General features: G+C 37.2%; 1 protein-coding gene across 2 annotated transcripts; it reads right to left on the bottom strand.

Annotated features, from left to right (window-relative positions):
• Nucleotides 1–500: 500 nt before the first annotated feature.
• CEP78 (centrosomal protein 78) lies at nucleotides 501–25,223 on the bottom strand. Of its 2 annotated transcripts, XM_066339079.1 has the most exons (17): nucleotides 25,189–25,223; nucleotides 22,610–22,886; nucleotides 22,222–22,397; nucleotides 21,573–21,645; nucleotides 20,952–21,055; nucleotides 20,017–20,191; nucleotides 18,118–18,231; nucleotides 17,800–17,864; nucleotides 15,008–15,116; nucleotides 14,373–14,390; nucleotides 13,271–13,406; nucleotides 12,316–12,361; nucleotides 11,148–11,291; nucleotides 6,399–6,476; nucleotides 4,462–4,628; nucleotides 2,591–2,744; nucleotides 501–1,325 (listed from the first exon to the last, which is right to left on the bottom strand). In XM_066339079.1, the coding sequence occupies exons 2-17, from the start codon at nucleotides 22,860–22,862 to the stop codon at nucleotides 798–800; spliced, it is 2,340 nt and encodes a 779-aa protein (XP_066195176.1). In that variant the 5' UTR covers nucleotides 22,863–22,886; nucleotides 25,189–25,223; the 3' UTR covers nucleotides 501–797. The 2 variants fall into 2 exon arrangements, with proteins under 2 accessions (XP_066195176.1, XP_066195177.1); XM_066339080.1 differs by lacking the exon at nucleotides 14,373–14,390.
• Between the last annotated feature and the right edge of the window lie 1,424 nt (nucleotides 25,224–26,647).

Here is a 26,647-nt window from a genome sequence, read left to right on the forward strand (position 1 = left end):
TCCAGAAATCACATACCAGATGACTGAGTAAAAAAATAGTTACAGGCTGTTTTTTACCCCAGTTCAGCCTAAATGATTCTGCCTAGTTCCTGTATGTAGTAAGTATATTCTAGTTCAGAAGCTGCAAACCAGCTGCCTGAGCACAAGGACAAGAACGAGATGCCAGAGGTAAAACCCAGGAGTTTTAAAACAACAATAATTCTCTTAGTTTTACATTTTCACATTTCTCTAGGTCCTGAGAGCAATTTGAGTTAGACTATACATCCTCCAGAGGCCTCTTCCAACATGTATTATTCTATGATCTGCAGTCATAGCACTAACAATGTTTGTATTTAAAAGTTTCTTAAAGGGATGTTTCTGGGCTCATTTTTGCCTCTGAAACTCACACTAATTTTCGGAATGTCATACCTACACATTGTTATGCAGGAATTGATATTTGCCCCAAAACCACTTCTGCACTCCCAATGGAATACACTGAAAATAAATGCTAGAAAAAAACCTGTACTCAAATTAACTTTATTAGCTGAAAAAAATCTGTGATAATGAAATCCATATGTCAAAGAGTCCTTTATATGTAGTACAAACTGATGGGTACCATTTTAGGTGTATCACATTTTCAAAACTAAAAATCTAGTGACAAGGAATGCAAACATGAAACAGGAATACTGAGAAGTATGCAATGCTTTAAAAAGTCATTAAGTCTACAAAACTTTACCAAAAATTCACTAATTATACTGAGACATCCAAAACCTAGTCTTGCAAAGTGTAAAGAACAGTTCAAACGTTTTAGAACTATTTCAAATGCTGCTAACACTTTGTATACTTTCCTGTATTTCAGAGCCAGATCCTAGAGTATCAGTTCCAGAGCTAACATTTACTACCTGCAGCCTACTTCTGTCTCCTCTCACACCATTACTTGGAGTTGCTGTTTCATTTGCTATGGGGATGTATTTCTTAGAGGAATTATTTTTGCTTTTTTCACCAGAAATACAATTGGATATTCTGCTATCATCACTTTTGATTTGTACACTGGAATCAGCAAATGAATGCAGACTGGTAGCCAACTGCCTTGCTGAGTGACGTTCTCTTGCTTGTTCATTTTGTTTGACTCTCCTCTCAGATAATAATGGAGTACTACTTCGAGGCTTATCGTCTTTATTTTGGTTAATTGTTTGAGCTTCATTTTCCTTCCACAAACCTGGCAGATACTGCTGTCCAGCAGCCTGAAGTTCTCTTATTTCTCTAAGTGATGAAAATCCATTATTCACAACCATCTGGGATTGAAATGTGCCAGAAAGAGGAAGTTGGATGTCCCCAGCTCTGTTCTGAAACAAAAGATTCCAATAAGAAACAAACTGAAGCAACTAGAGAAAAAAATAAAAAGCCAGTTTTGCAACTGCAATGTATACTGGAGTCTGCCAAGCAAAATACAGTCTTTACCTAATATCAGTAAGATGCAGAAGTAATAATAGCAATTGCACTATCCTCATCACCTTTCAAAACAGGTTTCTGAAGATTGCTAGGGTGATAATGACAGAGCAGGCATATTACAGTTTCACAACTAGCCTGAAATTTATACTACAGAGACGTGTCAGTTACACAAAAGCAGCCAAAATTTAATCCCATCTATCATTCTGAAACACCTGCAATTCCTTATGTTTACTAGCAGTTCACAGCAACATAGTCTCAACACTCTATACCACAACACCTAGCTGCTACAAGAAGCCAAACTCATTACCAATACTAGGAGATAAGAACAAGAGTCTTCAAACTTCAAACTGGAAATTCTCTCCACACTGTTAAAACAATCCTCAAATTTTTAACACTATATTTAAGGAGCTCATGTGTTGAGGAAATTAGAACAGTTAGAGGGGAAGACATTGGATATAAGAAACATACTGGAATGAAGAGTTATTCTTGGTATGACAGTTTTATTCAGCTTGGACATAGCTATAAGGCCACCAGTATATAAATTTTTAACATCCTTTAAAACAGCCTGGTTGGGTTTTTTCCCATATGTTACAGGAATTTTAATATCTCCTTTGAAAAACGAAGAATGTTTACTATTAATTCACCGGGCAGAACCTAAAGCCTTATGCAATATTTACAAACACTACAAAATTGTAGTTGCCTGAAACTCATGTTATGGTCACAGAGAAATCTATCAGGACTGGACATATACACTGCAATTACTTACAAGATAATTTATGATTTTCAGAAGGTACATTGTATAGCCTCTCCTGTAAGACTAGGTTTCTTGAAAACACTGTATTTCATTATTAAATGTTTCTAAAAAACCCAATCATGATATTTTTCAATTTGAATGGATGCATACCACTATCGGAACTTCTTATTTCAGACTAGGAAACAACACCAAAGGTTAACATATTACAAAACACTGCAGTTTGTAATCCAAGTGGTAAACACTTTAAAAACTTACATTAATCACTGAATTACTATAGTCTGTATAATGCAGCTACAGCAAAGGGTTGCAGTAATAACTACATGAATCAGAGGAGAATTAACAGCTGGAAAGTACATCAAGGAGTATCACGTAGAATTGCCCCTAGCATTCCTTCTAAAGACTTACTTTGCTATTCTGGGTGTGCTCCTGTCTTTCTTCTTCAAATGACTTCTCCTCTACCACGTTCACAGGCTTACTGATAGTCGAATTTACTTGTAGATGTCCCAAAATGCCAAAATCTGATTGGTCTATCCCAGCTAATACAGCAAGTTGTCCAAGCCTGTAAGAGAAAGTCACACAAACTATTCTGACTCTTTGAAAGACTAAACATTCAAAATCAAAAGTAGAATCTGTTTAAAGCTTTGAACGTAGTTTTTCATTATTTTATGTGAAGCTCAAAGTATCTTAACCAAGATGAAAACAAGTTGCTGAAGGTATTTTCTTGTCTTTGCACAAATTAGCCTGCAGATTCAAAACAAGCGTTACAAGGCTGAGAACAAAGTTCTCCTATTTAGCACTGAATTCAGCAGCATACTGGCAATGACATTCCATGTCAGGCAGAACAAAGATTAAAACACGTGTCATTCAAGCAGAAACTGGCGCACATCTCCAAATAGTATAACCTCTAACATGACAATGACAAGCCTCACAAATACAATTATGTTAGGTCCCCTGCCAACTCGGAAGCTGGCCAAACCAATCACATGTGGGTTTTAAGCCTCAGTAAAAACTTAGAAGTTGTAGTCATTAACTGACAGCATAGCATATGATATATAGAAGCTTACTGAGAAGAGCATTCTTCATGACTGGAATTCTGTAACTTTCAGAGCAGCTCCTTATTACTATGAACAGACATAGGGCCCATATGAAGAAATTTTTTCATGTAGTGAAAATGCATTTTTCCCTTCCTGAGAAGTTTGAACCTCCTGTAGTAATGGCAACTCTATAAAGTGATTGTCACAAAATTAGAACACTGCCTCAGGGCTTTACAGTAAGTTAGAATCATTGAATCATGGAATCATTAAGGTTGAAGAAGACCTCTTTAGATCATCAAGTCTTGCCATTAATCTAACACTGCTAGGTTCATCACTAAACCATGTCCCCTAAGCACCATATCCAGGTGTTTTCTGGACACTTCCACGGCAGCCTGTTCCAATGTCTGACTACACTTGTAGAGATTTTTATTTTTTTTTTAATATCCCATCTAAACTTCACCTGGCACAACTTGAGGCCTGAGTCCTATTACTACAATTATATCACTACAATATGGAAATGGGAGACAGAGAGAGCAATAAAATCTTCTGTGATCTTCTCTGAATACACAGAGTACACTACAACATATGTTCATACCATGCCCTTCTTGTGGACGAGACTGTCATGCTTGGTCATACAAGCTTTACAAATCTGGTTCAAGCTGAAATTTTTCAAAAAATGGGAAGGATGAACCATCCTGAAAAATTGCAAGTACAGTGGTAATATAAACTTTAATCAACACTCTCTGAAATAACTCTAGTAGTAGTACTACTACTAATAATAACAGTAACAATAAATACAGACTTTAAATACAAAGGCTGGAGACTCATCCACCTAGATTTCCATACTTCAATTACTGAATGGAGAGCACAAGACAACAGGACACTTTCTGAAGGCAATTCAACAGCATTTTGAGCCTTTCATACTGCGGGAACAGTAAGAGCCAAAGATAATTCACTAAATAATTGGAAACATGCTTTAACGGAAGCTTTCAAATCTTTTGGAATAGGCTTCTTGAAAGCCTTTCCCAAAGACAGCTGTATGAAGTCAGCTGAACAGTGCTTAGATCATGCTTTTGCCACTAGGAAAAGACTAAACAATAGGTACACAGCTATTTATTTTCCTTTGCTCTCTGAGAGTACAGACTCAGGAATCTCGCAGGGCAACAGGCAAGCGTACCTAATAGTGAGGATAATTTTGGAAAGATCTCAGGAAAAACAGCAAGATTTAAAATGACAACCTACCCAGCATCTTTAAGAAGGTCTAAAAAAGCATGAAACTTTTGAAAAGAGTTCTCAATGCTGCCTAGAACACCTTCATCTTCCAAAATCATGCTGGTTACTGACTGTGCATGAAGAACCTCGGATAGGGAGATATTTAGACTCCTTAATCTTGCATTTTCAATTTCCAGCTATGCAAGGGGAAAAAAAAGAAAAGAAATTTCTTTCATTTTCAGTTTAAAAGACCCCAAAATAGCAAACCTCACTTCTGTGTGCCTAAGCAGAAGCATCACGAAGAGGAGTATCTGAAATAACTGACATACCAAGATGCAGAATTTGCTGCACCACACATTTTCAAGGCACTGTTACATGAGCTCTGTGCAGGTCTGCTTATCTGGAACTGCTGTTCTATGCCACCATAGATGCTCCTGCAGGCACTCAAAAACACTGGTTCAGCAGTGTCCTCAGTACATACAGGATGTTACAGAGCAAGTACAAGCAGAAAAATTTAGCTTTCATATCATTTTACTTTGCATGTATCATATGACATGTTAACACCAAAGACTTTATTTTACTAGCAAAAACCTTAATGAAGGCCAATGTCTGTCCTTCTTATATTCAGTCCTCTGTACTAGGGGAATGCATACTACTGTTATCTCTCCCCTGCACCATGCATCCCAAAACTGAAAGTTTAACATGATTCAATTTTTTTTTTCACATCAACCATTAATCAAATCAATGAGGAAACTAAAAACTGCCTGATAACTGCAGGACATACAAGGTTTTGTGTTTGAGGGAAGCATTAACTCACTCATTTAAGAATACAGCTGCGCAATCAAGTACTATCACATTTCCATGTTACATTTTTTATGACAGGACAAAAAAAATTATAAATTGGGAAATGCACTGTAGGTGATAAATAAGCAACAAAAACCCCCAATTTTAGAGATTAATGCTTGGTTTATTCCATCTCCTGGGACAGGGTGCTAAGTCCAACCAGCCTAGCCTTCATAGAGAAAGATTTCTTGAAGGGGGTGTTTTGCCTAAAACGCATATAAGGATCTAAACAACAGACACCCAGCAGGGGAGCCCACTGGTGCACATCACATTACAGGAAGATGGGGATAGTTACACAAGACAGCTACAATCTGTCATTAAGAAGTGCAGAGTCCTTTGTGGATATCTGTTCCCTGTACTGTGGGCTATCACTTGTTGCTAATATTTCAAAGGCTATCACCATTTTTATTCCCCTCCAAATGACATTTAAGGACCAATCCATTTTTTTTACACTACCTTACCTCAATACATTTATTTGTTTACCTTACGCTCAACTAGATTACAAGAAATTCTGCTTATTCATGCAGAAGAATATTTTTAGGTCAGCAACAGCAGAGCAGAAACAAACCTTGCAATTTAACTGTGATAAGTTGTTCAGTTTTGTCAAAGCTGAACTGCACTTAGCAACAAGTGACATGCAGAAAACCATCCAATATGGTTATTGCCTCCAGAAATAAAACTTAAAAATCAAAGGTACAGAATAAACCAAACTGAACAACAATTGCAACAAACAGCTTTTCAGCACAAGTCATGGTAAGTGAGTAGGGAGACAAAGAACTATCCATGTGTACATACTGCAAACAGATTTAATCACTTTCTTGAGAAAAAAAAAGGTATCAGGGTGCCCAAGATCATAAGTGTTTCAGAAAATTAATAAAACACATTGTAAGAGAAGCTTGAGCTGGAGTTCAAGGCTCTGGAACAGAATTCGTAGAACAAACATTACTAAACACAGATTTCATCACTGCCCTTAAGACCAGTAAACAATCCACGTGACTTTGAACTGAAACTCTGGAAGCTACCCACATTAGCGGTCATTGATAACTAGTCCTAATTAAGTAAGTGTATTTTCTGAGCAGTGCCTCCTTTAAAAGTAAAGATCATTAAAATTTAAATACCTTTACCTCTAATAACCGTTCCTCAGCCTTTACTCTAGCTTTCTGTTCTTCCTTTAACTTTTCCATGCATTCTTCCAGCTCCAACTATCAAAACACAAGACAAACTATCATGAAATTTATCTCAAAATGTCAGACTAACATGCAATTAAAAAAACTCAACAACTTAACAACTAGCAAATGACATTTCAAACATATCTTCTTCAAAAATATAAGACAAAAGGTCTACCAACACATAACTCCAGGATGCAAAATATTAAGACAGAGAAGTAGAAATAACTGTGATTCACTTAAAAGATTTGTAAGATTGCAACTGCTCACAAGAAATTACAGCCCAAGTCTCTTTGGCCTATGACATAACCATCAAGAATGTATGTTCTTCTCTACTTCCCCTTCAGTTTTTCAAGGATCATTTTTAATTAAATATATCTACATCATCAAAAGCTCTAATAAGAAATCCTTGGCAGCCATATCTAGATTTTCCAACTATTTTCTTTATCCAGGATTTTATTCCTTCTTACAGCTGTAAGAATACAAAATTCTAAAGCGTAAGAACTGTACTCTTTATAATTCACTTAAGTTCTTCATAAAAAGTTTTTCACAATTCCAAGTTTAGTGTTGAATTAACAAGAATAAAAACAAACCCGAAAAACCTAATAAATATATTGTAGTCTTACTCCTGAGATTCCTAAATTTGTATTTTAATTATTAGTTCTAAGTAGTAAATCTCAGTTTCAGTAAGAGTAGTCAGATTTGCAATACCACATTTTCTTGCAAGCCAGCAGAGCATTATCATCTTTAATTACAGCATCTGAACTGGAAAAACAAGCAAGAATTTTTGTTCTTCACACCTTAATAATCTTCTGGTTCAAAAGGTGAAAAGTGTTCAAATCATGAAGCTATTCTATTTTTCAGACATTAGACTATAAAAATTCACAGTATACAAAACTTCTCCCTTTCACTTTGTATAAAGGCACATATATGTAAAAGGACACTTCTTTTTGTACACACCATATCAACCAGTTCTAAAGAGAATCAAAGATTCAAGTAATACTGAAATAGTTCGTTTACTAGCAAAAGCTTATTCAAGGGCATACTACTGCACTTCATATAAGCAATCTACTGAGAAGACTGGCATGCAAGAATGCATGGCAAAAGTAAATCTTATACAAATGCAAAGGTGTTGTAAGTTGCAAGGTACTTTTGCAACTGATTCCAAGATGCAGGTTCTAGAATACTCTTTGTATAAAGCCCTTCTAAGTGGCAATCACTCAAAGTGATGATTTAGGAGTGGGCTTCACTCTAGTGAAGCCCACTCCTAAAATCCCTAGTCTAGCATCAACCCATCAAATGCCGCAAGTAGAAGCTAGCCATATCTTTATTGTCCTCCTATTTGAGCATTGAAACAGATTTAGCATTATCTAACCTGCAGGCATAGGGTGGGAGGCAAACATCTAAGGAGAATCACCCACAAATACCACAATCTTACTGCCATCTACCTTTGAACATGTGCAAGTAATGGAAGCTATAAAACCTGTAACAGACACAGAAGCACAGCACAGAAAGCAGAAACCATAATGTTCTGCACTGACAACCTGACATGTGACCTGGCTCTCCCTCAGGATTCCAGCTTTAAAGATCAGTAACAGATATCACAGACTTCTTAGTCTCACAGCTGTCACAGTCTTCTTAGAATTCTTACCTTTCCATTTACAGTGCAGGTGTATACATATTATTATTTGTATCTTGAAGTTTCTAGGATGTATGCTAGGAACTCTACTTTAGAAACCATAGTTTTATAGTATTTTTGCTGTGGAGAGATTTTAGATAATTTTAAAGATGAAAGCACTGACCTTTTTCTTCAAATTGCTGGTTTGTAATGTCAAAGGTCAATGGTTTAGATAGTAATCAAACTATTATGATTTTTTAAACAGAAATGTAGATGTTTTGCGATAATGCTTGAACTTGATTTATTGCACTCTACATGAACATAGTACTTCATGGTTATCAGCTGAGTTCATAACAAAACTGAACACTGCAGTGGCATCTCCTCACAAGCAGCATCAAAGCCAGCATTTAAAGAAACTAATTTGTCACCATATTACAAGTATATGTATACTTTAATCTTTGATTTACTTCTAAGTTCACTAGTTGACACAATGCCCTGGTGTCTGTGCAAAAAAAAGATTATTAAAAAATATCAGGGTTAAAATGTGAGTACATCCAAGCTACAAGACTAGGCCTTCAAGTATTACAGCTCAGAAAGACAGCACTGATAGACTTTAAGATGAAACTGAACACCAAAATACAGGTAGCCCTCAGAATTACTGTAGGCAGTATATCTGTTCAATACTAGACAGAGGTTATAACACTGCTGTTTAAAAAATTAAATTATATTTAAAAAAAATTAGTAACTAACCAGCCAGATAGCCAGGTACTTCTACTTCACTGCACCAGACTTCAAAAAAAAAAACCAACCAAAACAAAACAGTTGTACTGCAATTTCTACTTCTTTGTAATTCATAAAGTAGTGAGATGTAGAAAGAGTTGCCCTGTTAACTAGATTAAGAGTGAGGTTTACCATTTAAATCCCTAGTTAAAATTTAAAAGTATGGAAGTTACCTCAACTACACACTTCATCAAAATCAACTCTGACATTTGATTCCCTCTAGTGGAAGGAAAGAGTATTTATCAGTTCTTATTTTTCATTTAAGTAGAAATTAGGCTTTCTCCAGTCAAGGATTATTTTTTTATGAAAACACAACTAAGTACTCCTTGTTTCATTAAGAATATGCTTAAAGCCCCTTTCTGAGCAGAAGGATGTAGAGAAGCTCTCCAAGACTTGCATACTTGAGTGAAAGTCTGGTGATTCAATCACATCAAGAGATGCTTGGAGAGCTTTTTTTGACAAAGCAGCAGTTTAAGGAATTCCCACCTCTTACTACTTATTCCCACTCTGCATTCCCATAATTGTTCTAACACAACAGGTTGTCCCATTTATTGAAAGGCCTGCTACCACCAAATACACTGGACTGCTTTTCAGTTGGATCAGTTCCTCAAAGCCCCTCCCCTTGCAAGCTGCTGTGCAGTAACAGCTATTTACTGACAGTCTTAGGATGAGACAAACATGAAAAAGGGCAAAATAGAAAAAGACTGAAACAAGAAATGAACAGGGACTAAATGACAGAGGGGAAATAGACAATTCAGTGGTGCCAATTTGGTAGTTTGGTTCTGCCATAATGACAAACCTGCTTTGTGTCAAGGTAACAGAAACAATGGGTGAGGCAGAGAATCAGTGGAGATTGCTTAAATGGTGCTATCTGATAAGCAACCATGGCCTAAGAAAGTATTTTGGTTTTCAAATTCAGAAAGTCAGGAAAATCTGGACCTTTACAAGCACAGAAAAATCAAAATTTGGGGGTAGGTTACCAGAATTTGTGAGTTTCCGTTCAAGGAGGTTCAAATTAATCACAAATTATCTATTCCTTATAGCAGCCCTGCATGTAGTGGTACAGCTATCACTGTACTGACATAATAGATCAGTATGACAACCCTTCCCCAAAGCACAAAACACTGCCTGCCTCTGCTGTGTGTCCTGAATATAATATTTTTCCCTCTCCAAATACCAAGAACAAATACATCAAAAGCTTTCTGCAAGCACAGTAGTTCCTACATAAAGGTTTTCGGAGCAATTTGCACATGACATGGAATTCTATGATTTCAGACACAGTGCTCTTGGTAAGAGTGATGAAGCCACCACACAGCGCAATGTCAATACATTGCACACTAAGAGTAAAAGCTGCTATAAAACTTTAAGTTCCAACAACATGTGAAAACCTCGAAATCTTCCTGAACGAAAGTTATAAAGAGGAAAGGGTCTAAAGAAAAAGTATACATCAGCTGAAAAGGCTGGTAGTTATTATGCAGTATTTGTACAGTACTTTTGCTTTCCACAACTATATCCCACTCTAAACATTCCTGCTACTGATAAATCTACATCAAGTTAAAACTTAACTTCACTCCTCTTACACAAAGACCAACATACAGTCCAACATTTACACATATGAACAGCAAATTCAGCCAGTGTGGTGCTCTGACAACAACCAGCAAGCCCAAACTGACTGTAGATCTTATTTACAGAAGTAATCATTGGTTTCTCCAAACAGAATTCAAATCTTAACACTTCTAAAACAACTAAGTTATTCTGCCTGAGGGTTATTCTGCACTTTATAATAGTGCTAGATTACCTCAACAGCATTATTGAGCCATTGACATATAACTTTTTTCCACCCCTTTCTTTTATAAGAACATTCCCAGTCAAGACATTTGCAGAAACAGTCTGCTTCACTAGTGCTAAGTTTTTTAAGTACCAAAGAAGTAGAAGGAATAATAAAAAGTAACTGAAAAAAGTTTACTAGGCTCAGTTATAAAACGGAACTCAAACTCTTTTAGCTATTTTTATAATTATTTTTACACAACATTCTTTACTATATTTTAGCTCTTAGAAATAACATGAGAATACTTTTATAAAGGAAATACTTGAAAGAAAATACTACAGGCAATAACACTGATCAAAAGACCTGTGCACTATGGTTCAAGATTGGAACAGAAATTATGTATACTGTAGCTGTATTAGGTTATTCTGAAATCCTGCTCCAAAATTGGTTATTTGTTTAATTACAATTTTCTGAATTAACCATGGTTTAATTGACACAATTTGCCTTTATGGAGACTAAGGCATTGAACATTGTTTCTTACCTCCAACTGTTGATAATGAACTACATCAGTCTTATCTAATGATTTTGCCAAATCAGGTTGCTGGACAACATCCTCTAGATCTTCTGTGTCTTCAGTTTCAGATGTAGAAGCACTTTCTAGTGTCACTTTCACAGGAACACCCGTCTAGTTACACCAGAAAAGAAAAACATGCCCACTCATAGCATAACAATATGTAGCAAAAATCAAAGATTATATCATATCAAAAGCTTAATTTAAATACAGTTATTCCCCAGCATCCCTTACGCTGTATACATATTGCCCAGCCATACAACTTTGAAATAAATTTGCATAAAACAATATTAAAAAACCATTCCTATGTATGCCTATGTTGAGCATTTATGGTGAGGATTTAGCAGCAGTCAGGCCTCGCAAGGCACAGTCAAGGCTGACCCATGCAGGACATAGCCAGTCCCAGCTGACACACTGCAAGGCAAAAAATGCCCGACAGGCACAAGAGGTGGAAACAAAGAGTGAGAAATAGCAGAGGCAATATCAGGCTGGGAGCAGGAAGAAATGTTCTATGGTAGCACCAATATACCCCCATTCCAGCCAGGGAAGAGCAGAGGGATGGGTCAAAGGAGCTGCTGCCACAGGCATCCTGTGCCAGCCCCTGTTTTCCCAAAGGACTGCAGTCCATGGGAGGCCTACACCAGAGCAGAGTATAATTGGAGACTTCTGCAGCATTCAGATCCATCTGTGATGGAAACAAGATACAAAGCAGAAGGAGTGAAGACAGGGTCCTTCTTCTCCTCCTGGTAGGTTTACTAGAGCAGCTCACTGACAGTCTGAAAACAACTATATTGTCCAAATCCAAGACATCAAAAATGGTGCAGAAAGCCTTCAGAGAAAAATGCTGTTAGTTATTGTCTATGGATGGATTGTGCCTATATTCCAACTCGGCTAGCTCTTAAGACTAGGAAACCAAAAGATACAGAGATAGAAGTGGAAGTAAACTAAGTATCAAAGAAGCTTCAACCAAATGCTGATGGTAAACTACTTTTTTTCAGTTCCATGAGCGAGAGTCTTTAAAAGTATGTCCCAAAAAGTATCTTATCTTTCAGAAAATGAGATCCTGTTGAGAACACTTTCCCCTTTTTTCAGACATCTACCCACTAAAAACAAAACCACTATGTGAGAGAAACAGTACCTGAATCTTCACTGGCAATTCTCCAGCACAATCCACTGCCCCACCTCTAAACTCAGGAGGAAAAAAAAAAAAAAAAAACAAACTTTTGAGGAAACTCAGTTTACAATGTTCCAAACACAACATTCTAGAACAGATGAAGCAGTAACAGTAAGCATCAGACACTGCACTATATCCCTTCAGGCCTCATAATATTCTCATTTTGATTAGTACACCCTACTTAATCATGATTTGACACAACACTACTGGATGCTAACACTAGTATCTTCAATAGGCATCTTATCGATTATTTTGAACTAAAGTCAGTGGGAGAATTTGGTGTTCAGCATTTTGAAAAACAAGCTTAATAACTGTCGTTGCAATAGCGCATTAAGTAATTTTCCTGTTAAAACAGTTATATAGTCTCCATTTTGAGAGGCCAAGATTTAGGGAATAAATTAAAAAAACAAAAACCAAACAAAAACTGTTTCAAAAGATGGTTTCTATGAGTAAGTTTTTTCAGTTTTATTTTAATTTACAGGTCTTCAATGCTCACAATAATTATGCCGGTATTGGGTAAGGTGAAGCAGAAAAAAGAGGCAGGAAAATACCTAAGCACTTTGAACTCGACCTCAAAACAACTACACTACAAGTTCAGAACACTAACTTGCCTCTTTAGCTATGATAAATCTGATAAATCATTACTAACAAAACAATATGCAGAAAAGGTAGGTTTGGTTGTAGTGGGGTTTCTTGCTGCATATGAATATTCCTATGACTATCATGTAATTTTGTGTATTTTAAATACTTACTAGAGAAGAATTTATGTAAAATCTTCAAAATTTATATAAACAGAAAAAATTACTATGACATTTTGTACCTTTCAAATCATATTTTAAAAAGCTAACATTGTTCTCTACTACATTTATCATCCAAGTTTTCTTGTTTAGTATTTTCCCTCGTACCATGAAAACCTCACCTGCATCTCCTTGCGCGTTCTGCAGTCCGCCAAGGAAGGAAGCCTTTTGTGCCTGGTGGTAGTGGTTTTGGTGAGTAACTCTCTCGCACAGTGAAATTTTTTTTCCCAGGACTTACAGATTTTTTAGATGACAATCCTGGATTGAAGATCAAAATCAAAAGAAAAGAGAATTCATTACACATTATTCACATACAAACTCATCACGTACCATTCATAAAATTTCCTAATAATAAGGACTGCAGGAAATTCAGTCTAATTTTGCTTAAGTGTCAAAAAACTTTTGATTATAAACTGGTATAATTAACTGCTGTTACGCTGATGCAAGACAAGCTGGTTTTCAAAAAAGGAGGTAAAGCTTTGCAGCAGAAGAGGTTTACTCACATTTCTGATTTCAGATACTTAATTCCATTGTCTCACATCAGAATTTAAACCATCCACACAGACAATAAAGGCACCAACCTATGTACTTCCAATTGCTCTCTAGTGGCTTTAAAGTGAAGAACATTATTTTGTTCATGGGCAAAATAGTTAAAAAAAAACTAGTACTCATGCAAATCTCTTTTACAGGACACCAGCAATCTCTTCCCTTCACTAACAGGAAAAATCAGGGTTCACTGGTCTGGTCTTTTGTTGTTGTTTAAATCATACAGCACCAAAGTAGATACAGCAAAGAAACCTAATATGGATGATCACTCTACCTCACATTCTCTCTAATCCAGAAACTGGTAAGTCTAGAAAACTAATCACCTAATATTTCCTACAGTTAAACTAATGAGAACTAAGGTAAGTTATTGTTTCTCTGAGATAATAAAATAACTGGTTTTGTAATGGTATAGAAATACGTAACTTAGTCAACAGGATCTAAAATCTCAATTCATTCAGAACATCATAAACAGCAGTTTTCACCTTGATCCCCTCCTTCTCTTAAAAAAAAAACCCAAAACACATAAAAAACCCACACACAATGAGCAACTCAAAACAGAAAAAAAGCCAAATAAACAGAAAACTCTCCACAATCACATTTGCCAAGCATTTCTTCTCTCACCACCACCCTGATCACCATAGTTTATTTGTACAAAGACTTCCTTTGATTTATGCTTACCTCTCTGCTTCCAGATAACTAGAGCAAAGATGAGAGACAGTGAAATGTATTACAGTGAAATTTTTAGCAGCTTATTGCAGCTTTAATATTTAATATATTTAATATTGCAGCTATCAGTACTTAATTATAAATATTCAAGATCCCTATGTTATTTTAAACATACTATTTATAATACGTCTACATGAAGTTAAAAAAGAAATCTTAGAACATTTTGTACATCAGTTAAAAAATGATTGATTGTTCTGGCAGAAGACAACCTGCTACAGAAAGGTCACAACAGCAGGAGAACTAGACAACTTACTACTACCAGGCTTTGCAGAAGTGAAAGCTTGAGGAGACACAGAATAAATACGTGCAATGCTTCCACACATTTTAAAGTCAGCATATCCTACCATTTTTCCAGCCATACATCTAGCAGCACTAAAAACAAAAGCAAGTTTCCTACAAATACCAATGATGATAGAAGATGCATTATATAATTAGGAAGAAAGAGATTTTTTTTATTTTTTGGAGACAAGCGTTCTGTAAAACATTAACATTTAGACACATCATACATTTTCTAATTTAAGCTCTTATGCATTAAGATACACTTTTCTGGACAATATTTACTATAGCCAGAAAAAACAAAGAATTACCTATACGAATAGTAGCTTTTCCTTTCCGACCACTTCCTAGGATAACGGTTCTTTTCTTTGGCTTAGTTTTCAAAGCATCTTTGGAAGACGGAGACATCAGCCACTTAAACTGGAATTTAGTGGGGTTTTTTTAAAGAGAAACAAATCAGTTAAGTAACAGTTATTTAAGTGCTTACTTAAAATTAGAGGTAGCTGTCAGATATAGAGAACACTGCTACTTACAGAAAACTTTGTAAGCTGTAAAATCAAGAAAAAACTGAAGTCTCACAAAGCCCAAATTCAAACACAGATGATAGTCTACATTACCAGAAAGTGTTCCCAAAACATTACTACAATATCCCATCCAATAGTATTCTTTCTCTTGTGCAAAACAGTCCCCCTTCTATAGCAAAAAAAAACCCCAGCATCAATCCTATAAAGAAGCAACCCTGGTTTCTGCACTTCATTCCCTGAAAACTGGCTTGACATGAATGACTGGCTCAGGCCAAAGCTCTCCAGAGTAATAAAAGCATCCCTAATGTGATTTTGTATTACTGATAAAGTCAGTATTTTAAAAAACAAAGTTTACTTTTACTGCCTGTAATGAAAATTCATCCTTACAAAGTAGAACCCCTGAAATAAAATTAAGACACAGCAATGATCAAAGGCCACAGCTGTACTTCAAACTTCATTTCCTTACAGCAACAGCTCTATTCCTAAAGGCTCCCCTTGCCCTCATAAAAAGTTTAATTACTCCTGCTAGATATTCCAAAATCACCTTACACATACTTTTCAGTGTGCATCACTAGTACAGGGTCTAGGACTGAAGCAGTCATTGAAGAAAATACAGATGACATTAACACAAAGCTTGTCTCACACAGACCTAAATCCCACATAAGAGTACTAGGAACAGTATGCCGGAGCTATTACCATCTAAAGTATCAGAATGATCAAAATGCCATTACTGTACTCTAACTAATGAAGTTTAATCCAAATTTATCATCGTCAAGAAAAACCTTTTCTTTTCACTTTGGACTCAATTAATCCTTGTATAAACTTTACTGTGTCTCCAGCTGGATATAGTATCTGTGCAAGCAAATTGATAATTTTAAATTAAAACATACCCAGAAAGAGTAAAATTATATTGCAAGCTTCTAAGAGCAAAAGTAATTTTAATTTTATTTTACTAGACACCTAAAAAGAGCAGGTTTACTAGGTTAAACCTGTAGTTCATCCAGCCAATAGCCTGTCTCAGGTGGGTGCCTACTGCTGTTCTTGTACAACACCTAAGCAACTATGAAGACAGCAAAATACAAAAACAATGTTTTGAAAGCATCCTGTTTTGTAGACACCTTCAATGGATTTTACCTTAAGCTATTCAGTTTCTCAGAAACCACACAAATTTTCACCACCTATTACACTTGGTCATATCTGTGATTACAGTTCATTATACTGCTACACAATGCTGAAAAAATATATAGTTTTGTTTTAGCAAAGGCGTCAATTAGCAGTAGACAATTCTTCTCACAAATCTAGAAAAATAGCCCAGAAGGGAATCAACTACATGCTACTGAAAAAAAACCAACCACTTTTTACACAAAGCAGGATGGAAGTAAAGAGAGCTGTAACTGGCAAAGAAGCAGCAAAGCTACTTAGCAAGGCGGTGGTCATTATTTCTTCATCCATGTTGTTAATGAAGTATGAAGAATTACTAGCACTGCCAACAAAACTTAAGACACCACAGTAACTGGTTGAATATAAAACTAATGTGTTGAATCCAAAAGTGATATTTCAGCAGATGGGAGATTTCCCAGAGTTGCTTCTTTCCATGGTTTGACTTTCCAATTTTCTTCAGCATTTCCAAGCAGATGTTTTTTTTCACGTGATCCCTGTGACATTTTGCAAGTTTTGATTGCATCTGCCAAGCAGAAAGAGCACTTCCTCACAACCAGCCTCTCAAAAAAGTTATTCTAGAGATTGAAGTGGGAAACTGTATTAATCCTCCAGAAATCCTATACTCAAATTTTCAGCTTATTAGACAGTCCCTACACATCTTCATGTCTGTTTTTATTTAGTCTCTTCAAAAACCAAAAAAGGATTAAATTACAACACAAGAACTAGGATTACTGGGACTCCTTTGAGAACTGAATCAGATTTCTGCATATTTCAACAGTATACCTACTCATAAATGGTCTAGATATTCAGCTTATGCATATTACTGTGAACTCTGTGTGCACTGTTAAGATAAAGATGAAAGGGGGTACTGTACTTTAACTGGACTCTGTTTTCATAGATGGTTTGCATTGGAAGGGACAGCCTTGAGCAACTTAAAAAAATTTTAGTTACAGAAGTTAGAGACAAGAAATAAGTTTAAAAAATTAAGTGCTAAATTTTAAAATATGATTTCCTTTACTTTTTAATTAGAAGTTATTATTACCATGTTGACAAGGACATGTGTAGTAGAAACCCCTACAGCAGTTCTGGAGCAGTATTTAGCCAACAGTCTGTGGTAATGCTGAAATACACACATATTTCTATTTTTCTTTCCATTAAATGTATATTCAGGTTTATTACATGTGACAACTTTAATTATGTACGAAATTATACAGAAAGCCCAATACAGTAACATGTTCATCACAGTGGGTTTAGGTTTTCCCCTAGCGCTTTTTCATTTGTACTAAGTCAAACTTCTGTTTAGAACTAGAATAGCTGTTTTAGATTCATTTTGAAAAAAGTCACACTTTTAAAAAAAATCAATGCAATGGAAGCAACAAAGAAAACCCCCAACTAATTCCAAAATGTGTAAAACATACCTCTGAATCAGCACTGTTACCATTCTTAAGAACTCTTTCAATAATGTTTTTCATCAGAACATGATCTAGAATTAATTAAAACACCTTGTTAAGAATTTTCTGTAAGAGATAACTCTTCATGTGAACAAACAGATCATTGAATAGCAATTACACATTACCTATCCTGCTTGTTTTCCTGCTTTAAAAATGTTTAGCAAATTACTGTGGCATGTTCTTTTTTTCTTGAAAGCAGTTTATCTTTCCCCATATAGTGACTGAAGAGGAAAAAAAAGAAACAACCACCACACAAAGAAGATAAATGCAGACACAGATACATACCAATTAATGGATTTTTTCTTATGTCAAGTACCACTAATGTTGTATTAGTTTGAAGAGCGTCTAATAATGACCTTGCTCCCTCATTGGATATTCCACACTGTTGCAAATCAAGCGCTAGAATGTTTAAGGATGCAAAAAAAAAAAAAGGATAAAACATCAGTGGAGATAGTACTGCTTTACTGCTTTTAGTTAGTAATTTAATAGTTGATATTTAAAAAAATTAATCCTGCTGAAAACCACCATTTCATAGAACACAAAGCATGAGAAATAAGGACGTGATGATAACAGTCGTGTATAAACAGGAGTATTACTTTCAAGAAGACAAGTAGAACTTTTCAACATTAAGAAATTACTGCATATTTACTGAAACATCTGCAGAGGAGGTAATTTAAATCACTCTACAACCACTGTGGGCACCCAGTGCCAGTGTTCAGTCACCCTCAAAGTAAGAGGGTTTCATCATGTTGATGAAAAACCTCCGCTGTTTTCATCTCCACCTAATCCATCTTGCCTTGTCACCAGGCACCATTGGAAAGAGTCTGTCTCCATCTCCTTTACATCCTCCTTTCAGATATTTGTACACCTTGATCCCACTCCGAGCCTTCTCCAAGCCAAAGAGTCCCAGCTTCCTCCACCTTTTGTGATATCAGAGCTGCTTTATCTCTTCATCTTAGTGGCACTTCATTGGACTCCCTCCTGTACCACAGATTCCATGGCGTTACTTGTGCTGACTAAAAAGGAAGAATCACCTCCCCTCAACCTGCTCACAAAGTCTCTGCCTGATGCTACCCAAACATCACTGGCCCTCTTTGCAACAGAGGCACTTCACTGTCTCATGGACAGCTTGTTGATCACCAGGATCTGCAGCACCCTTGCTGCAAAGCTGCTTTCCAGCCACACAGCTCCAGCATGTTCTAGTGCACAGGATTATTCTTATCCAAGTGCAGGACTTTGCACTTCCTTTTCTTAAACTCCATGCAGTTCCCATCAGCTCATTTCTCCAGCCTGCTGAGGTCCTTCTGGATGGCAGAACATCTTTGCCTTTCCAGAGATCCAAGAAAGACTGACTGGTTTGTAGTTTCCCAGGTCCTCCTTCCCAGACTTCTTGAAAATAGGCATGACATTAGCTATCCTTCTCCAGTCCTCATACACCCCCTACCAACCACCATGATCTTTCAAAAACTCCTGAGAGTGGCCTCAACATTACATGAGCCAGCTCCCTCAGCACTTGTGAATGCATCCCATTAGGGCTGATGGACTGCTCTTTGTCCAGTTTGTTTAAATGTTCTCTAATCTTATTCTCTTTAGTCAGTATGGATGTTACCTGTAGACCTGCCTCAAACTGTAAAACAAAACTATAAATCAGGTATTTTATTCCACATACAGAATGCTATGATTTACACCAGCACCATTAGTAATTTTGTGTAATTACTAGATATAGTAATAGATACACTGTAGAACAAAATCAATCTCAAAAATACTGAAGGACAATACTAGATAACAGTATTCAGTTAATTCAAGAGAGGAAGAGAGATTTCCTTGGAAAAAAGAGTACTGCTCCCAAGCTACATAGTAAGTTGCTCCTCTGGCTGCAACTGTTATAACTGACAATTTTAAGTCTTCCGCCTGCCACTACTGTATTTTAAAAGATGCAGTAGTGAGACATGGAGATAGCAGAAAAGACAATAGTAGAGATACAGAGATAGAGAGATCTTGCAGAGAAATCCTTACAGCAATTAGTAATTACCAGACGTGAAGTATACAGAGAATTTGCTGGTATAGGCAAAGTTCTATATTATATGGAATATCTCAGTACATATACATCATTATGTCTACAGTTACTATATAAGGAAACTCCTGAATTACTCTGCTGTTCATTAGTAGAAGACTTTTTAATACCTTTTAGCCAAAGGTCCTCTCCTAGACAGTCTGCAAAGGCACTTGCTCCTCTGTCTCCAACAAGCATGTTGCAGTTCAAAGTAATCCGCCTCAAACCTGTCATATATTCAAGGTCAGGTCTCCTGTAACGTAGGCTTTTAGCCCAAGCTTCACCATGTCTTCTTAATGCCTGATACTTTGCAAACAAAGAAGCTGTTACCAGATGTAATGGCAAAGCCAGAATTGATGACATGGTCACAAGCTACCTTTTTTTGTAAACCACATTCAATGGCTTGAATGCTGGTATAAGGAATATACTCTGATATAAGTATACCATTCCTGAGTTCAAGAAACATAAATAATTTTTAAACCTTGCCAGTAACTCATATTAGTTGCGACTGCCCAGTTTGCAAAACATATTATTAGATTTGCTGCAAAGTATTTTATCACCTTCTTTCGACAGACACTTTCAAGGCACGTTGTATAGGAAATAAATACATACTACAAAATTTTGTGCTTTCACAGAAATCACAATTAATATTGGTTAAAACATAGTACTAGGCAGAAGCCTACTGATCAATTAATCAGTAGCTTCTAAACAGTAAATTTGATTATTATTATGACATTTTTTCAAAATTACTGACAATGAAAGAAGCACGCCCAAAACAGGTGTCAGATGTTTACAGGCCTAGTCCTCATTTAAAGAAAATACTTTCCTCTATTATTTATGTTTGTTTTTTTTTTCCTCAGAAATAGCAAAATTAAATCCCACACCAGTAAACTAAGCTACTTTTTTCATACAAAGGCACAGCTTTCATAAGAATGCACACTTAATTTTGGTATTCACACAAGCTCCTCATGAAGCGCCTTAATAGATTTTGGGCTTTAAAGCAAAAGAAAAAAATTAAATTTATTACATTCTTACAAACACTCCATTCTAAGAAAGACTGAATTACCTTTACTACATTTGCTATATGTTCCGCCCCTCGCCATGTGAGGCTACATGCCGTGAAGTTTACAAATCTGATAGTAGCTGTATTCTTTATACTCTTACAGATTGCTGAAGAAAACAAAAGCATGCATGTTATCTATACACAGCACTTAAATCAGAACACACTTTTTCGGTGGCCTATTAGGAGGCTGCTTTAACAACCAAAAGCTTTGACAAAGAACTAGTGCTGAAATACAGAGTATATTTTAAATACACTTAATCTGTTCTAAGTTTATACATTTCTAGAGCCAAAGTTCAGCAAAGAATATCTGAACAAGCTAGAACATATATGATTTGAGTTTACTTATAGAAACATAAGCAAATCAGGAAAGAGTAGAGAAATATAAATGCTGTTTTATTTAAAAGTAGAAGCTTCACTATAAAGTAGTACAGTTATTTACTAGCCTGAAGTGAAGAAATTCAAGTCCTTAAACACTACTGAGTTATGCAGAATAAAATGAAGATTGTTCTTTTAATCGCCACAGACTAATTTAAAACAGGGATGGAAATACCTGAAAAATGTGCTTACCTATTTGGAAACTGAAAAAGAGAAAAGTATATTTACAGGTTTTGATTCTGAACTTACCTTCCAACCCATCATCTCCAATTGGACAGTGGGCTAAAGAGACACTCTCTAGAGACGAAGCTGTCGCCAAGCCCTTAAGATCAAAAAGAAAAGAAAAGAAAAAAACCACCCAAAGTCACCTAAACTGCTCCAACTCTTCCTTACAAGAAACTCTGGGGGATTCAGACAAAGGTCAAAACAAGCAAACCTTCATGTTTAGTTTAAGTGAATTCATTTCTTTAGTGCAGAGGAAGCTTGCCCGTGAGCAACCAGCAGCAACCTCCTTTCCTAGAAGCCACTCACAAGTAAACTGGAGCTTTTCAATAATACATCTGAACAACAGTTTTTATCTCCTTGGTATCCCACAACTTCCCTTCTATCACATACATGCACAGTGGTTTCAGTCATGAGCGTATGTCATATGCCTCAAGGACATGGCAGAGATGTTGCTAAGATTTTTCTAGCAAGCCTTGTGATTCTGAGACATTTAGTTAAGACTAGGTTATACTAAATCTCTCAGCAGAATAATTGTAGTTGTATATGTAAAGACTACATAAATATCTTGGAAGAGAAATATCCCTGTCTGCAACAAATACTTGCAAAGATTAGTTGCTACTATTGTTTATTCTGGGCATATTTTCCATTTATTTGTATAATATTATTTTCTCACCTTTGTTAAAAGTGCTAGGTCTCTTTCCCTCAGAAGCAAACCCTGCAGTTCTAAGTTTTTTAGTACATCTGATATACTGAGACAGCCTTTCACAGCTTTGCACAGTTGGCCAGTCAAGTCTTTTGACAGTGTTGCTGGAATTCTCCTTCTAAAGTAAGTTTTGTATCTTTCAACACCTAGTAAAAAATGAAAACTACACATCAGTAAAATCCAGTCCCTATTGGCTTAAAAGCAATTATAATCATACCTTCCTTTTTTTGTGTACTTCCTTAAATTAAAATAATTCTTTAAACATAACAATTCTTCTCCCCATGTATTCAATCACACAGAAGTTTTATGCAACAAATTCTAACACACATACATAAACATACTTATCTTTTATACAGACCTGAATCTTCAAGACCATATTGATGTAAACTTCTTATTCCAATAGAAGTCAGAGTCTTACTATGCCTGAGAGCATTCAGAAGCGGCACCCAATCAGTAGCTTTGATGTGATCTACAATTAGATCAACAGCATCACGAGTCCCGTTAGCCTTCACAGCTTTCAGTGGGAAAGAACCTTGAAGTTCACAAAGATGTTCATAATGCGAGTAGAAATCCAGCATGCACTGTCTTCTTAATTTGACCGACTCAATCATTTCTTTTATGTGATAAATTTCTCTCTAAAATAAGAAAGGGGAAAAAGATATAAACTTTTTTCAACATATAACTATCTTGCATCACAGTGCCAATTCAACACACATACCCAAAACATGGAAATGTTCCTAAATATTGTATAGAATTTACACATCTTTAGTGTGTAACTAGAAACCTTATTTCTTATGCTCATTACCTGTGCAAATAGTTGAATTAGTAAAGGGCTGGGGTAAAAAAACCCAAACACCAAAAAGAACTGATCTGCATTTTTATTCCCCCCACACTAACAAGTATATCAAGAACACAAAGGCCCTGATCTTTAAGCACTGACTGTTGTAAAGATCTTGTTTTCATCTTCAGATTTGACTTTGTAACATCAAGGTCTGCCCAAAAGCCTTGGACACTCCCTGACCCAGCATCAAGGGAAACACACAGAACTAGTTGTGAGGATCTCTGCTACTTCAGTTAGAAGTCTAAATTCTCATCATACATAACAAAATTTGATTCCCTAAATATTTTTGCTATTGTATGCTGGATATACATATCCCAGTAAAATCCAGTAAGCATTTTTCAGGCATAAGGTTTTGCTATACTGTAGTACCCACACAGAAAAACACTACTAACTTCCAAGCACAATCTCTAAATACTGCTATGACATAGCTATTAAGAGTTAAGTAATTCTATAGTATCAATAGGGACGTTTGTCAGTATATTTAGAAGATATTCATTTATTTATTTATTCTCAAGATGGCATTAAGTTTGCCACACGGGATATCAAACATTGTTCACATTGCAAACTTTTTTCTTATTTGTCACAGACTAGAAAGCTTTAACTAATCTTCTCAAATATTCTGTATGTCAAATTAAGACAAATTACTGGACAGATAAAAGTATGTGATGACAGTAATTTGTAAAAGCATAATTTAGAAAAAAATATTGTTGGCTTCTAAATGACAGGAAATGTAATAATAGTAAGATATAAACTTTAATAATACAGTTCTTCCACACCTTTTAACCTTTTTTTTTAGTTCTGATCTACTGATTACATTTAATGACCACACTGTGGCCACAGTAATGGAAATTATTGAATTATTATCCAACACTTCATGTTCAGAAAATGACCATCAGTTTTATGGCACGAATGTGGAACATAATAGCCTTTTTTCTCAGGAGTTTAAGCAACATCCTTTTCATGGGGGCTTTCACTGTAACAATACCACACCTCTAACTGAAGAAAGGAGCTCCTGGCTCTACCACTTAAGTTTAACCTACTTGTAGGAAGAGATAAAAAGGGACAAACAAATCAGACCTACAACGCTTTCCAAATGGAAAAGTACATAAACTTTTAACTCTTCTGCACTGAAGGTAGTGCTATCACCTTAACCTATCTTGATTGGCTCTGAGAATGCATGCAGACGATAATTATTCACTCAATACAGATTCAAGAAGACATCACACTAGCTAGCAACAAATTACAAGAAATACACAGCACACAGTAAAACTGAAAAATCCAGGTCCACGCAAGGAGTATTCAGGACGCTATGAGTTTGTAGCGATTAAAATAACCAGCCGCCTAAATGTACAGCGCGGGCAAACAGCCGGCACCCAAGAGCAGCGCCAGCAGCAGCCACGGCCACAAGCCAACCTGGGGGGCCCACGGGGAAGCCGAGCCGCGCTCACTCTGGGTGGGCGCGTCCTGTGAAGCGCGGCCTGGCTATCTGCCGGGGCCAGGCACTCTTTGCTGGACCTGCTGCACAACTGTGTTTAAGGATGTAACACAGCGCCCAGCTACCGACAGCTCCGGTTAGCACCTGGCTGAAAATAGCGCGACTTTTATGCGGCACCCACTCAAGACGGACACCGACTCAGGAACCAACTTCAGATCGCACGCCAGTGAGCAGGCATCAGCAGGGGGCTGCGCTGTCCGCCACCACTGCTCGGGCTCGCGAGAAATTCCCGGCGGCCGGGAGCAGGCATCAGACGGTGGTTCCCGCACCCACAACGGCCCCGCCGTCGCTGTCCCCGACGGCCCCATCTTCCCGGAACCGACTACGGCAAGCTCTGCGAGCCCTCCGCTTCCCCTCCGTGCCGCGGGCCCGCCGTTACTGCTGTTAGGCGCCGCTAACTGGCATTGAGTTACCGGCTACTCGTGCTACCCGCCGTCACCCGCCACTGCCCTGCGCTGCATTATCGTTGTTACCCGGCACTACCCGCCGTCACCCGGCACTGCCCTGCGCTGCATTATCGTTGTTACCCGGCACTACCCGCCGTCACCCGGCACTGCCCTGCGCTGCATTATCGCAGTTAGCCGCCACCGCCCTGCATTACCGTTGTTACCGCCGCTCCCTCGCCCCGCGCCTGGGCCCGGCGCCTCGGCGCGGCCGCCGCCTGGCGCGCGAGGCTGGCCCCCGATTGGCCGCCGCCTCACCGCCCTCCGCCCGCCTTCAAAATGGCCGCGCCAGGCCTCGCCGCTGCGGGGGTGTCACATAGCAGCAGCGCCGCTCCAGAGAACTACTGCTTCCCTTTCCTGAAGAAAAACAAACAAGGAAAAAAGGCAAAAACCCACCCCCAAAACACACATACAAAAAACCCCCCAAAAATCCCAAACCGAAACAAAACATAAAACGAAACAAACAAAACCAAACAAACAAAGAAACAAAAACCTCAAAAAACCACAAAACAAACCACAAAGAAAACCCACAGAACAAACCAAAAGCCAACAGTACAGAGCCAGAAGAAAACAGGCACTGCTTCAGCTTTCGCATGTAAGGAGCTGCATAGGTACGGAAACGTTTTGTTATACAGCAGTAGCCACAGCCAAGTCGCCTGAGCTGTCCAAAAAGGTAACGAACTCGTATTTCACAGCTGTGTTTCCCATTAGGTTGCTAGGTTAGTTTACATAAAAGGGATCACAGAGTTTTCATTAACATTCACTACAGTGCATTACAGGTGTGACATTTAAGGCAGAATAACTCGAAATGGAGTCCAGGTGCTGCTCCTAGAACTTGCAGTTCATTAATGGATAGGAGTACCAGCAAATTATGAAAAATTATTACTGTTCGTTGATGACTAAGAGCAATTTGCTTATTTAAAAAAATTATGTTTCTAGTCTGCTGGTAGGCAGCAAGATTTAAACTCTAAAGGTGAACAAACCCCAAAAAGCTTTCCAGAGTAACTAGGCAGGCCACTAAAACATTCAGAGGATACTGTTTACGTAGATGCAGTCTTTGACTGACATCAGAAGCAACTGACTACCTTAAGTGCTATCAAGTGTACCAGAACAAGAGGTATTTCAGTATGTCTGATATCACTTTCTGTACAAATTGTTTTACTGTGACATCTGGGGAATTCAATGTAGAAGACAAGAAACACAGGACCATTATCAGTGAAATTGCAAAACCAATCACAAAAACTGTGACTGTAAGACAAAATATTTTCTGTGCTCAAGAAACCAAACTCAAGCAATATAAAACTCATATATTGTCAAGAATCTTTACTTTTAATGGTTCATGTTATTTACTTACACAGATATCTCCAAAACTGAAATTCAAAATCTTGCTGAGAAACTTCATCAAGTTGCTCCCTTGATTTGTTAAAAAAAATATGGATATTGATCTAATACCAATATCCAACTATGACGGACAAAGACTCTAACAGTTTGAATTTAGAAAGTGTATGTTTATTACGACACCGGGCAGCGTGCGAGATAGCTCCCAAATACACGCGCGCAATTTACAGATGATCACAGGGTCTTTTTATGTACAAAAGTGTTAAATACTCAAAACAC

The sequence above is a fragment of the Sylvia atricapilla genome, chromosome Z (assembly GCF_009819655.1).
Source record: "Sylvia atricapilla isolate bSylAtr1 chromosome Z, bSylAtr1.pri, whole genome shotgun sequence".
In the NCBI taxonomy this organism is placed as follows: domain Eukaryota; kingdom Metazoa; phylum Chordata; class Aves; order Passeriformes; family Sylviidae; genus Sylvia; species Sylvia atricapilla.